Genomic DNA, 14857 nt, shown 5'->3' with positions numbered 1-14857 from the left:
TCCACCTGAATACTCTAATTTCTATTTAATTTAGGGATGTGACCTCTTTTGTTTTCATTCAAACCTTTCTTCTGCTATCCTCTTTGTGTCCACCTCCCTGCTTCTCCCTCCTGTACACCCACCCCACACACCAAGTCATAAACTTAATGCTTCCTCTCTAGATCACAAAGTCCCTGTTAGAATTCAATTCTGGGTGGCACCAAGATTGGCAGAACTGCCATTTCCCAGTCTCTCTTCCGAAACCTCGTTATGAAAGCCCCACATGGAGCTATGTCAGGGCTGCAAGTGAAGCCATTTGACCCTTTCCCATTCATTTTTTTGAGAACTGAAATGTGCATAAAGTACATAAAACATAAATGTTCAGTTTAATGATTATAAAGCAAACACCATATAACACCATTCATGTCAGGAGAGAACACTGTCAGCATCCCAGAAGCCCCCAGTGTGCTCTTTTCCAATCACAACCCTCTCTCTGATCCCTATAGGTAACCACTGTCCTGACTTTGATGATAATAATTTCCTTGCTTTTGAAATACAGTCCTACCTGATATATGTCAACCACAAACCACATGGTTTCATTTTACTTCTTCTTGAACTTGAAATGGAATCATATTACACGTATTTCTATTTTGTTTCTTTCACTCAGCGCTATGTTTGTAAAATTCATTATGTTGTTGCATGTAGCTGAGGTTGGTTCATTTTAATGCCTTACTGCTGGAAGTCCAATAAGGGAGCCACTAGCCACATGTGACTGCTGAGCTCTTATAAGTTTCTTAGATCAGCAGAGAGAACTGGAGAGAAAGACAGGCTGATACAGAGAATCACTTTCTACCCGATGCTGGGTCCTAGTTTCTGCTGAACCCAGCATCAGGTAGAAATAGTTCAAGAGTAATTGACTAATTGCTGGAGACTCGTGTAGACAAACTTGAAAGATAGACAACTCCTGGAGGCCCAGCCTTAGGGAGAGAGGGGGGCACGTTTTTAGGGAGTTTTAATTCCAGAAGCCCTACCAGGTTCTCACTGTGAATCTCAGGAAAATCCCCTCATGATTCCAAAAAAAGAGGGGAAAAGCTGCCATGATGAAATACGGCTCTGGTCTCCTTAACAACAACCTGCCTTCAAGGCTATTACTTTACCACAGACTAATCAATGTGGGTTCTATCAGAGCCTAACCAAAGTGGAGAGTCCCTGGGTGGTGTAAAAGCTTAAAACTAACTAAAATGTTGGAGGTTCTAGTCCACCCAGAGGCATCATAAAAGAAAGGCATGGTGATCTACTTCAAAACGTAGAATCGGCCACTGGAAAACAACTTGCGGAGCACAGCTCTACCCCGACACACACGGAATCACCATGAGTCAGAAGTGACTTCAGGACAACTGGTACTGGTTAATCAAAATAGATGAAGGGAAATACTCAACTCCAACTCCCTCTAGCCTTTTCCATGTGAACAAAAGGGATTAGCAACTCCAGTTGCCTTCTAGCCTTTGAAATGGGAAAAGGAAAATACCCAACTGTAGCCCCCTCTAGCCCTCTTGGTTCATCTGAAGGCTGAAGGAAAAAAGCTGAGAAGCACTTGTGAAGGTCACAACCCAGGGGCACTGGCTCACTAAGAAACTGAGACCTAATCATAAAATTAGAGAACACTTCCTCTTCCCTCACACCTTACCACCACATGAACATCAACAGGGTTTTACAGGAAATTGCAGCTCAAAGAATCTCCATTCCTTTTACCTGATATATCATATCTAGTTTTCAGCAAAAATTACAAGGTATGCTAAAAAGCAAAAAACACAGTCTGAAGAAGCAGGACAAGCATCAGAGCCACATTCAGATATAGCTGATATTTGGGCTTATCAACCCGGAGATTTAAAATAACTATGATTAATATGGAAACCCTGGTGACATAGTGGTTAAGTGCTACGACTGCTAACCAAGAGGTCAGCAGTTCAAATACGCCAGGTCCTCCTTGGAAACTCTATGGAGCAGTTCTACTCTGTCCTATAGGGTCGCTATGAGTCGGAATCGACTCGATGGCACTAGGTTTGGTTTTTGGTGGTTATGATTAATATGCTAATGGCTCTAGTGGAAAAAGTGGATGACATGTGAGATGAGTAATGTAAGCAGACAGCATTAAAAAAATGCTAGACATTAAAAAAAAAAAGTGTGATTTAAAATCAGGAGAGGTGTACGTCAGGGTTGTAATCCTTCACCATAACTATTCAGTCTATATACTGAGCACAATAGTCCCAGGAGCTGCAGTATATGAAGAAGAATGTGGCATCAGGACTGGAAGAAGACTCATTCACAACCTGTGTTATACAGATGAAAAAACCTTGCTTGCTGAAAGTGAAGAGGACTTGAAGCACTTACTGATGAAGATCAAAGACCATAACCTTCAGTATGGATTACACCTCAACATATAGAGAACAAAAATGCTCACGACTACACCAATAAGCAACACCATGATCAATGGAAAAAGGTTGAAGTTGCCAAGGATTTCGTTTTACTTGGATCCACAATCAACATCCATGGAAGCAGAAGTCAAAAAATCAAAAGACACGTTGCATTAGGCAAATCTGCTGCAAAAGAGCTCTTTAAAGCGTTAAAAAGCAAAGATGTCCCCTTGAAGACTAAGGTGAACCTGACCCAAGCCATGGTATTTTCAATCGCCTCATGTGTATATGAAAGCTGGACGATGAATAACGAAGACTAGAGAAGAATTGATGCCTTTGAATTGTGGTGCTGTCAAAGAATACAGAGTATATGATGGAGTGCCAGAAGAAGGAACAAATCTATCTTGGAAGAAGTACAACCAGAATGCTCCTTAGAAGCAAGGATGGCGAGACTGCATCTCACATACTTTGGACATGTTATCAGGACAAGTTATCAGTCCCTGGAGAAGGACATCATGTTTGGTAAAGTACAGGGTCAGTGAAAAAGGGGAAGATCCTCAATGAGATGAATTGACACAGTGGCTACAACAATAGGCTCAAGCTTAACAATGATTGTGAGGATGGTACAGGAATGAGCAGTGTTTCGTTCTGTTGTACAGAGGGTCACTATGAGTCAGAACTGACTTGACGACACCTAACAACAACAACAGGACTGGGAGGGATGGGGAAAAGGGAAGTTAATGGTGATGGAAATATCCCATTGATTAAGGGTAGGTTTCCACAGTCAATTACTGTAATTGGTGTCAAGAAGTTGAGCACCTGGAAAAAGTTGAAGTGACAAAAGTTGTGTAATAGATATATTTACAATGATTAAAAAACAAACAAACAAACGAACAAAGAGTAGCTACTGAGGCTGCTTATGCACAGCCAAAAACCTCATGGGATTTGGTGGCTTAGGATCATGGTTTCATAGGACATTCCAGCTAATTGGCCTAATAACATGTTTAGTGCTTCTGTTCTACCTTCTAGTTCATTGTGTAGAGCCTGGTGTCTTAAAAGCTTGCAAGCAGCCATCCAAGGCACAGCAATTGGACTCTATTTACCTGGAGCAACAGAAGAAGAAGGAGTGTCGGGAAAAGAAGGAGGAAATGGAATGTGTGGCTAATTGCCTCCATAAAAACTGCCTCCATTGCCAAACGACTGGAATTAAATGGTGCTTGGCTAACATTACTGAACATTTTGATCAAAGATTCCATAGAAGAATCCTGATCAAAAGGGAGAAAATGCAGAAAAGAATTTCAAATTGTTATGGATTCCAGACTTCCTGGAGCCATGAAGTTTGGATGAACCCCTGAAAATATTACTCTGAGATAATCTTTAAACCTTAAGTCAGAAATGTCCCTGAAGTCTCCTTAAAACAAAACAATAGTTTAGCTTAACTAATAAAAAATGTATGCTTTGAGCATTCTGCTCTTTTAAGCACTATCTATATGGGATCAATTTGAGAACAGCAACTTGAAAGATTAGATAGGAACATTAAGGGGCAGTGAAGTTATGTTAATGAGGGAGGAACAACTCAGAAAAGGAGGGTGAGAATGGTTGTAGAACTCAAAATGTAATCACTGTCACTAAATGGAGCATGTATAAACTGTTGAATTGCTGTATGTTTTGCTGTGTATATTATCAACAACAACAAAAATAAATAAAATTTTCTAAAAATTGTGAGATGCAGTGAACGTAGTTGTTTTAGATTGAATTGTGTTCCTGCAAAATGCATGTCAACTTGGCTAGGCCATGATTCCCAGTGTTGTGTGGTTGTCCTCCATTTTGTGATCTGATGTGATTACCTATGTGTTGTAAATCGTAACGTCTACAATGTGAATGAGGCAGGGTTACAGGCAGTTATGTTAATGAGGCAGGACGCAATCTACAGGATTAGGTTGTATATTGAGTCAATATCTTTTGAGATATAAAAGAGAGAAGTAAACAGAAAGACAGGAGACCTCATGTCTCCAAGAATGCCACCAAGAAAGAAACACCAGGAGCAGAGCACATCCTTTGGCCCCAGGGTCCCTGTGCTGAGAAGCTCCTCAGCAAGGACCTTCTCACAGAACCAACAGACAGACAAAGCATTCCCTGGGAGCTGTGCCCTGACTTCAGACTTCTAGCCTCCTAGACTGTGACAGAGTAAATTTGCATTTGTTAAAGCCATTCAGGTATGGTACTTCTGTTATAGGAGCCCTAGATAACTAAGACAGCAGTGCTTAGAGGAAAATGTATAGCATTGAATGCATACATTAGAAAAGAAAAAAAAATCCAAAGTAAGCAAAGAAAATAAATAATAAAAATCAGAGCAGAAACCAATGAAATAGAAACAAGAATAGGGAAAATCAATGAAACTGTAAGCTGGTTCTTTGAAAAGATCAGCAAAATTGATAAGCCTCTAGGCAGACTAACAGGAAAAAAAGAAAGAAGACACAAATTATTAATATTAGAAATGAAAGAGGGGCCATCACAACAGATCCCATGAACATTAAACCAAAAACAAAACAAACCTATTGCTGTTGAGTCGATTCCAACTCACAGTAACTCCACAAGACAGAGCAGAACTGCCCCATAGTGTTTTCGAGGAGTGGCTGGTGGATTTGAACTGCTGACCTTTTAGTTAGCAGCTGAGCTCTTCACTACTGTGCCCTCAGAACTCCCTATGGACATTAAAAGAATCATAAAGGAATACTGTGAACAACTCTATGCCCATAAATTTGACAACTTAGATGAAATGAAGCAGTCTCTCGAAAGACACAAGCTACCAACACTCATACAAGGAGAAATAGACAGTCTGAGCAGTCCTATATCCATTAAAGAAAATTAATCAACAACTAATAACCTTCCAAAATAGAAAGCACCAGGCCCAGATGGTTTCATTGGTGAATTCTATAAATATTTAAAGAATAATTAACACCAATCCTTCTAAAACTCTTCCAAAAAATAGAAGAGGAAGCAACACTTCTTAACTCATTCTATGAGGCCAGTATTGCCCTAATACCAAAACCAAAGACATTACTAGGAAGGAAAATTACACACCAATATCTCCCATGAACATAGATGCAAAGATCCTCAGCAAAATATTAGCAAATTGAATCCAACAATGTAGAAAAAGAACTATACACCATGACCTAGTGGGGTTTATCCTAGGTATGCAAGGTCGGTTCAACATTTGGAAATTGATTAATATAACTCATCATATCAACAGGCTAAAGAAAAATCATATGATCATATTAATAGATGCAAAAAAATCATTTGACAAGATCCAGCACCCATCCATGATGAAGACTCTCAGCGAACTACCAATAGAAGAGAACTTTTAAACTGAATAAAGAACATCTACAAAAACCCTACAGCTAACATAATACTTAGTGGGGAGAAACGAGATGCTTACTCCTAAAATCAGGAACAAGACAAGGATGTCCCCTCTCATCACTCCTATCAACATTGTATTGTAAGTTCTAGCTAATGTAAAGAAAAGGAAATAAAAGGTATACAGATTGAGAAGGAAGAAATAAAACTGTCTTCGTCCACAGATGATATGATTGTCTATCTAGGAAATCCCAAAGAATTGAAAAAAAAAAATACTTGGAACTAATAAGTGATTATAGCAGGGTTGCAGGGTACAAAGTTAATATACAAAAGTCAATTACTTCCCTATATACCAGCAATAAAGAACTGGAATTTTAAAGTAAAAGCATACCATTTACATTAACACTAAAAGAAATGACATGCTTGGGTACAAATCTAACAAAATTTATACAAGATCTATACGAGGACAACTACAAGGCTCTGGTGAAAGAAATGCAAGTTTGAAATAAATGGAGAAATATTCCACACTCATGGACAACAAAGCCAAACCCAACCCATTGTTGTCGAGTTGATTCCTACTCACAGCAACTCTATAGGACAGAGTAGAACTGCCCCATAGGGTTCCCAAGGAACAGCTCATGGATTTGAACCGCTGACCTTTTGGTTAGCAGCTGAGCTCTTAACCTTTGTGCCACCAGGGCATTTACGGATAGGAAGACTTAGTATTATTAAGATTGCAATTCTTCTCAACTTCATCTACAGATTCAATGCAATACCAGTCAAAAATCTCAGCAAGCTATTTTGTGGATATTGTCAAACTGATTTACCAAGGCAGGAGACCAAGAAATGGCCAACAAATAATGAGAAATAGAATTGGAGGACTGGCATTATCCTACTTCAAGAGTTACTCTAAAGTTATAGTGATCAAGACAGTGTGGTATTAATGAAGAATAGGAAAACAGATCAGTGAAACAGAATAGGGTCCATAAATTGACCCACGCAAATTTAGTCAACTGATCTTCAACAAAAGGGCAAAGGCAACTCAACAGTGAAAGGATAGTCTTTTTAACAAATGGTACTGGGACAGCTGAACATCCACATGCAAAAGCATGAATATGACACAGCCTACAACTCTCCCAAAAATTAACTCAAAATGAATCACAGGCCTAAATATAAGATGCAAAACGTTACAAATTGTAGAAGATAACACAGGAAAAAGTCTAGGTGATTTGGGTTTGGAGATAGCTTTTTAGATACAGCATCAAAAGTATGATTGATAAAAGAAACAATTGACAAGTTGGACTTCATTAAAATTAAAAACTTCCGCTCTACAAAAGACATTTTAAAAAAAATTTTTATTGTGCTTTAAGTGAAAGTTTACAAATCAAGTCAGGTTCTCATACAAAAATGTATAAACACCTTGCTGTTTACTCCTAGTTGCTCTCCCCCTAATGAGGCAGCACATTCCTTCCCCCTATTCACTATTATCGTGTCCGTTTGGCCAGCTTCTGACCCCCTCCGCCTTCTCATCTCCCCTCCAGGCAGGACCTGCCCACATAGCCTCATGTGTCTACTTGATCCAAGAATCTCACTCCTCAGCAGTATCATTTTCTGTCCCATAGTGCAGTCCAATCCCTGTCTGAAGAGTTGAATTTGGGGATGGTTCCTGTCTTGGGCTAACAGAAGGCCTGGGGACCATGATCTCGGGGGTCCTTCTAGTCTCAGTCAGACCATTAAGTCTGGTCTTTTTTGGAGAATTTGAGGTCTGCATCCCACTTTTTTTTTTTTTCCCCCCACTGCTCTCCTGCTCCCTCAGGGGTTCTCTCTTGTGTTCCCCGTTGAGGGGGTCATCGGTTGTAGCCAGGCACCATCTAGTTCTTCTGGTCTCAGGCTCATGTAGTCTCTGGTTTATTTGGTCCTCTCCGTCTCTTGGGCTTATAATTACCTTGTGTCTTTGGTGTTCTTCATTCCCCTTTGCTCCAGGTCGGTTAAGACCAAATGATGCATCTTAGAGGGCCGCTTGCTAGTGTTTCAGACCCCAGACGCCACTTTCCAAAGTGGGATGCAGAATGTTTTCTTGATAGGTTTTGTTATGCCAATTGGTTTAGATGTCCCCTGAAACCATAGTCCCCAAACACCCACCTCTACTATGCTGGCCTTCGAAGCATTCAGTTTATTCAGGAAACTTCGTTGCTTTTGTTTTAGTCCAGTTGTGCTGACCTGTCCTGTATTGTGTGTTGTCTTTTCCTTCATCTAAAATAGTTCTTATCCACTATCTAATTCGTGAAAACCCCTCTTCCTTCCTCCCTCTCTACCCTCGTAGCCATCAAAGAATATTTTCTTCTTTCTTTTAACTATTTTTTGAGTTTTAAAATAGTGGTCTCCTATTTTTACAATATTTGTCCTTTTGTAACTGACTCATTTCACTCAGCATAATGCCTTCCAGATTCCTCCATGTTATGAAACATTTCACAGATTCATCATTGTTCTTTATCAATTTGTTGTATTCCATTGTGTGAATATACATAATTTATTTATCCATTCATCCATTGATGGGCACCTTGGTTGCTTCCATCTTTTTGCTATTGGAAACAGTGCTGCAATGAACATGGCTGTGCATGTATCTGGCTCTGTAAAGGCTCTTATTTCTCTAGAATATATTCCAGGGAGCGCAACTGCTGGAACGTATGGCAGTTGTATTTCTAGCTTTTTAAGGAAGCGCCAAAACAATTTCCAAACTGGTTGTTCTATTTTACATTCTCACCAGCAGTGTATAAGTGTTCCACTCTCTCCACAACCTCTCTAACATTTATCATTTTGGGTTTTTTGGATTAATACCAGCCTCGGTGGAGTGAGATGGAATCTCACTGTAGTTTTGATTTGGATTTCTCTAATGCCTAATGATCATGAGCATTTCCTCGTGTATCTGTTAGCTACCTGAATGTCTGCTTTAGTGAAGTGTCTGTTCATATCCTTTGCCCATTTTTTAATTGGGTTACTTGTCTTTTTGTAGTTGAGTTTTTGCAGTATCATGTAGATTTTAGAGATCAGACACTGATCGGAAACATCATAGCTAAAAACTTTTTCCCGGTCTGTAGGTAATCTTTTTACTCTTTTGGTAAAGTCTTTAGATGAGCATAGGTGTTTGATTTTTAGGAGCTCCCAGTTATCTAGCTTTGCTTCTGAAAAGACACTCTAGGAGAGTGAAAAGTCAAGCCAGAGACTGGGAGAAAGTATTTGCAAAACACATATCTGATAAAGGACTTGTATCCAAAACATACAAAGAACTCTTAACACTCAACAATAAGAAAACAAACAATCCACCATAAGATCTGAACAGATACCTCAGCAAAGAGGTTATACAGCTGGCCGAAGCTCATCATCATATATCATCAAGGAATTGCAAATTAAAACAATCAGACACCACTACACACGTATTAGAATAGCTAAAATCCAAAACACTGATAACACCAAATGCTGGCGAGCATATGGAGCAACAGGAACTCTCAGTCATTGCTGGTGGGAGTGCACAATGATATGTCCCCTTTGGAAGACAGCCTGCAGTTTCTTAGAAAGCTAAACACGGGCCTGTCGTACAACCCAGCTAACATGCTTCTGGGTATTTACCCAAATAAATTGAAAAGCTTATGTCCACAGAAAAAACTGAACAAGAATGTTTATAGCAGCTTTATTAATCATTGCTAAAACTTGAAAGCAACCAAGATGTCCTCCAATAGATGAATTAATAAACAAATTGTGGTGCATCCTTACAATGGGGTATTATTCAGTTATGAAATGAGCTAGCAAGCTAATGAAAAGACATGGAGGAAACTTAACTGCACACTGCTAGGTGAAGGAAGCAGCCAGTCTGAAAAAGCTATATGCTGTACGATTTCAACTTTATGATGTTCTAGAAAAGAAAAACTAGAGAGATAATAAAAAGATCCATGGTTCCGAGGTTCAGGGGAGGGTGAGAGGATGAACAGGTGGACCACAGGGCATTTTTAGGGCAATGAAACTATTCTGTGTGATACTATAATGATGCACAGAGGGCATTAGGCATTTGTGAAAACTACAAGACTGCACAACAGGAAGAGTGAACCTTAATGTAAAATGTGGACTTTAGTTAATAGTGATGCATCAGTAGGGATTCCTCAATTGTAACAAGAGTATCACAGGCATACAAGGTGTTAGTAGGAGAAACAATGAGCAGGGGGTAGCGGCTGTTTGGGAATGCTGTACTTTCTGTGCCATTTCTCTGTAAACCTAAAACTGCTCCAAAAAGAAAAAAGTCTGTTTTAAAAAAAATGAAATTGCACTTTTTCCTAAAAGAAAGCAAATCTCATTTGGCTGATGTGTTTGACAGTGAGGACTAGCTTTGCTGATTAGATTATATGCCATTTTCTACAAGCTGAATGAGTTATACAATTAACATATACTTAGAGCATATGATATGATATAATAATTTTATAAAAATGTTGACAAATCTCCTCGTGTTCTATGGGCCAGAAATGGACTCCACCGATGGACCTTTAAAAAGGGCGCTGTTGTTATTGGTTCCTCCTGGAAGTAAGGACAGCCTCAGCAGAAAGAAGCTGGCATCATACAATTGTATGTGGAAGGTGAGAGGTCTTCATGAGAAGCCAGCTGGAGAAGAAGCACCACCAGGGCAAGGGAGTGACAGCTAGACAACTCCAGTGGTGCTATTTTTGAGAAACCCAGGAAGTAAGGAATCCCTCATGGGAGATGCAACACCCAGAGGGCACCACTACCAGAGGACATCAGCCCCTTCCTCTCCACCACTCTCCTCAACAACTTCTAAGAAGCCAGAGGCAGCCAGCTGAATGGAGGGATGGAGAATGAGAGATATAGGGCAAGGAAATAGAGAAGAAGCCAGCCAGGACCCCTCTTCACATTGTAAGTGTCTAGGTTTAAAGAAAGGCTCAGGCTGGGGGAAGGGAGAAGTTTTCAATTCTTTGAGAGTATAGACTTAGGTGACTGAGACACTGGACTGGAACTAGCACTGTTCTTGGACTGAAAGTGATCAGAGAAATTTTTTTATCTCAGTGACCGGAAAAGCTATAGGGCTTCCCGACTTCATCCATGGGATTCCATCCACAGGACTGTGAAGTCCTCAGATTGTATTTTTATACATATAAGATAAAGTTCCTTTGTACTCTCAAAAAAACCAAAATGAACCCCTCCCTCAAGAATGCTCCAATAAACATCCTAGCCCTTAAAAAAAAAAAAAAAGTCTATAAAAAGAAAAAGACGAAAAGAAAACATACACACAATAACCTATTCTGCTTTATGTCAATATGGCTGTAGGCAAATGCGTGGCATATGATCCAGAAAGATGTACACAGAACTCAGAGAAGTGGTCACTCAGGGGTAGGGGGTTAGCGAACAAGGAGGGTTTTCATGATACCTGTTAATTCAGTTTTATACACTGAGAATAGTATCACATATTATTTATCAAATGAAAGATAAATTTAAATTGCATCTTACTTGTTTTAAAGAGAATCCACCAATTTTAATTTTAAAAATCACCACAGAGGTAATCAAAGGAAGTCAGTTTCGGATATGGAGAGAGGAAAATATCTTTTCTCAGAGGTATTGACGTCAAAATTCTGGACCAAGAAGGATCTTATAATGCACTTAGCTTTCTGTATTTGTATTTGGAGAAGATATACTCACAGTTTCTCAGTCCAACGGTTATGCCTTCCAAATATTTTCCTCAATATAAGAAATGGAGTTTCCTTGGAAATTTCTGTGAAGAAACACAGTTCATATTTTTGAATATGTAGGAATACGAATGAACAGAGTAACTCTAAAGAATCATGGCAACCTTACCGGAAATATTCAGATGCAGAGAAACACCAGTTTTCTAACTTCCATGGCTGTCAGCTGCCAAATTGGTTCAATTCAGACAGACTGTGGGGGGCAGTGGCACAAATGATAAGGCCAACTGCTCAGAACCTGAACTTCCTATCTGCCCAATTCTCCTCCTTTATCCTTATCAGCAAATATGTACACAGATAATGCGTGCCCGGCAATGCCACAGCTTGGGCGGAGGGCCTGCTGTTGAAACCTCTCCAGATGGTGGAAGGATAAAGGCCATTAGAAACTAGAAGGACCAATGGACTGGAGTGGAAAGATCTCTCAGGCATACTGCTTAACGAAAAACTGCGGATCACTGCTGAGCAAGAAGTACAGTCCTACCTTGTTAGAAAAAACAGGAATATGTATGTAAACACGTATATGTATGTAAACGCAAAGGGAAGAGACTGGAAGGAAGGGCGCATACTCAATGGTGACAGGGTTATTTTGCAGGTGATAGGGAGGAGGGTGGGAAGGGGAAGGGGAGGGGACTTTCACATTTTATGCCATATTCTTCTGTGACACTTTTTAAAATTATTATACTGTGGAAATGTATCCACGAATGACATGCATTTAAAATCAGTTGTTAAATTCCCGCGGTGTGGTTTCAACCACTAACTCTGTAAATAACTTTGACCTCTTTCCTTCAACTCTGTCCTTTTCCCTCAGCAACAGCTTAACTACTCAGTTTATAAAGTCAAATAGGTGATATTTGAAATTAAGTCAAAACAGTTAAGTTGCCTGCCCATCTGCCTGGCGGACATTTCCACTCCACCAGAAACTTCCTGATTGCTTTATGCTCACCAACAAAAGATGGCTGAAACTGAACTCATCTTCCCAGATTGGCTCTCCTTCCTGACTGGTGGATCTCCATCTGTGTGTTCTACCACCATCAGTTTGCTAATCATGCAGGGCAGAAACTTTGGAGTCGTATTTGAGTTTTTCTCTTTCCTGTACACTGCTTCCCCAACTCTCTAGTCCATCATCAAATCCTGTCCTTTTTTTGAAGTGCTCCCAGGATTCTCCTTCCATTCCTATCACAACTGCTCTCATTCAGCCCATAGACCTTTCTATTTGGTCTCCCTGAATCAAGCTTTCTTTTCCAGGCGGCCCTACATATGGATTCTAAAATAATTTTCCTGTTTTAATCATTTATCCCTCTTGCTTGAAAACTTTCAATGGCTCTCCATATCTCACAGTGTAACTTCCAAACTTCTATAGCTGATAGTCAAGGGTTTTTCACAATCTCATCTTGCATTGCTTCCTAACCCAATTCTTTGCAGCCAGGCTGGTCTATTAAGTCCTGACCATTCCTGCATCCACACCTTTCCCTAGGCTGTATTCCCTATTTTTCTCTATTTAGCACTTTTTGGAGCCCTGGTGGCGCAGTCGTTAAGAGCTTGCATGCTAACCAAAAGGTCAGAGGTTCGAATCCACCAGCCACTCCTTGGAAATCCTATAGGGCAGTTCTACTTTGTCCTACAGGATCTCTACGAGTCGGAATTGACTCAATGGCAGCAGGTTTTGGTTTCGGTCACTCTTTCGGCTAAAGTTTTATCTTGCCCATGCAGCTTTCTCTGTCCTCCACAGGCAGGTGGTTACGGATTCTGGTGAATTATGGCACCTGTGGTCTGCATCTCTTTTAGTACATAGTTATGCACCACTTCCCTTTTCACGTATACTCTTTTTCTCCTATCTATCGTTGTTATCTTCCCAAGCTAATGTCTGAGATTCTGTGGCTCCTACAGTGCCTAGCCCTGGACTGGGCATACAACACGTGCTATATATGGAAAAGCCAGGGACAAAGATCAAGTCTGGACCTGAAGGAAATAATAATAGGTAACAGTCATATATGCTAGGTGCTGATATAAATGCTTAGCATGTGTGAACTTATTGAAATTTCACAATAATCCTATGGGATAGTAATTTTACAGATCAGGAAACTGAGTCACAGAGCTGGGTTCAAACCCAGGCATTTTGGCTCCAGGAGCTCTCTCTTTAACCACTTTGTTGTATCATTACCAAAAATACTATCTCTCTATGACAATCCTACAAAGAGGGTGGAGCAAAACTGGGAATAGAGCAGAGGTTGAGGCATGAAATGATGGGGCTAAAGAAGAATTGGTAAGGAAAAATAATAAGGGCAATCACAAGCAAAAGCCTGGGGAAGTGGGCACAATAGTAAGGAGAAGAACGAGGATAAGGAAAAGTTGACAAAGAAAAGGTCAAAACCAAAGTCGTTCAACATGGCTTGGGAAGATGAGGGAGCCCAGGAAGGCCTGAAGGAAAAGGCTGTCATGTTAAGCAGAGTGCAGAGGACAAATGAGGAAGGCAATGCTTACAAGACCGTGAAGGTGCCATTGTACTCGTTGGGCTCTGGCACAGGCACTCTGTGGAGCCTCTTCTCTGGGCGGAGGCCAGTACAGGACAGCGTTTCGTCTTGGCAGACACAGAGCTCGCATATGCTCATTCCGTTGGTGGCGTTCTGTTCCCACTGCACAGTGAAAGGCATTGGTGCCCTTTTTGGGGTGTAATGTATAACAGCATTCTGTTCCTGTAGCTCATCTAGAGACATTTCTGTCCTTTCTAGGGGGGGATGCGTGATGGCCTTCTGTTCCTGTTGCTCTGTTAGAGCTTTCTGAACCCTTTCAGGGGTGTAATTTACAGAAGGCACCAATAATCGCTGAGTCGCTGGGGGAAAAACAACCGCCTCAGATGACCCTGGCTGCTGAGTTACTGCAAGCTCTAGGTCCAAAGGTTTAACTGTAACTCGCTTTGGAGGAGGTGTGGTCTTCTGCAGGGCTGTAGAATGTGTGACCTCCACAGTGGGTTCTGGGGACACAGTAAGCTCTAGGTCCAAAGGTTTAACTGTAACTCGCTTTGGAGGAGGTGTGGCCTTCTGCAGGGCTGTAGAATGTGTGACCTCCACAGGGGGTTCTGGGGACACAGTAAGCTCTAGGTCCAAAGGTTGAACTGTAACTCGCTTTGGAGGAGATGTGGCCTTCTGCAGGGCTGTAGAATGTGTGACCTCCACAGTGGGTTCTGGGGATACAGTAAGTTCTAGATCCAAAGGTTTAACTGTAACTCGCTTTGGAGGAGGTGTGGTCTCCTGCAGGGCTGTAGTATGTTGGACTTCTGGAATGGGCTCTGGAGATACAGTAGGCTCCAAATTCAAAGGCTGAACCGTGATTTGCTTTGGAGGAGATGTGGCCTTCTGCAGGGCTGTA

The 14857-nt window shown here is 40.8% G+C and overlaps 1 protein-coding gene across 1 annotated transcript in view; it reads right to left on the bottom strand.

Annotated features, from left to right (window-relative positions):
- Positions 1 to 14350, bottom strand: part of LOC111752500 (leucine-rich repeat-containing protein 37A-like) — a 55542-nt gene extending 41192 nt beyond the window's left edge. Inside the window, 3 exon segments of the mRNA XM_064271457.1 lie at positions 11448 to 11467; positions 11469 to 11520; positions 13973 to 14350. Of these exon segments, the coding sequence (XP_064127527.1) occupies positions 11448 to 11467; positions 11469 to 11520; positions 13973 to 14205 (305 nt within the window). The 5' untranslated portion in view covers positions 14206 to 14350.
- Positions 14351 to 14857: the final 507 nt, after the last annotated feature.

Source organism: Loxodonta africana, chromosome 18, assembly GCF_030014295.1.
Source record: "Loxodonta africana isolate mLoxAfr1 chromosome 18, mLoxAfr1.hap2, whole genome shotgun sequence".
NCBI lineage: Eukaryota > Metazoa > Chordata > Mammalia > Proboscidea > Elephantidae > Loxodonta > Loxodonta africana.
The sequence above is the reverse complement of the archived record's forward strand: the minus strand, read 5'-3'. Positions and strand labels throughout refer to the sequence as shown.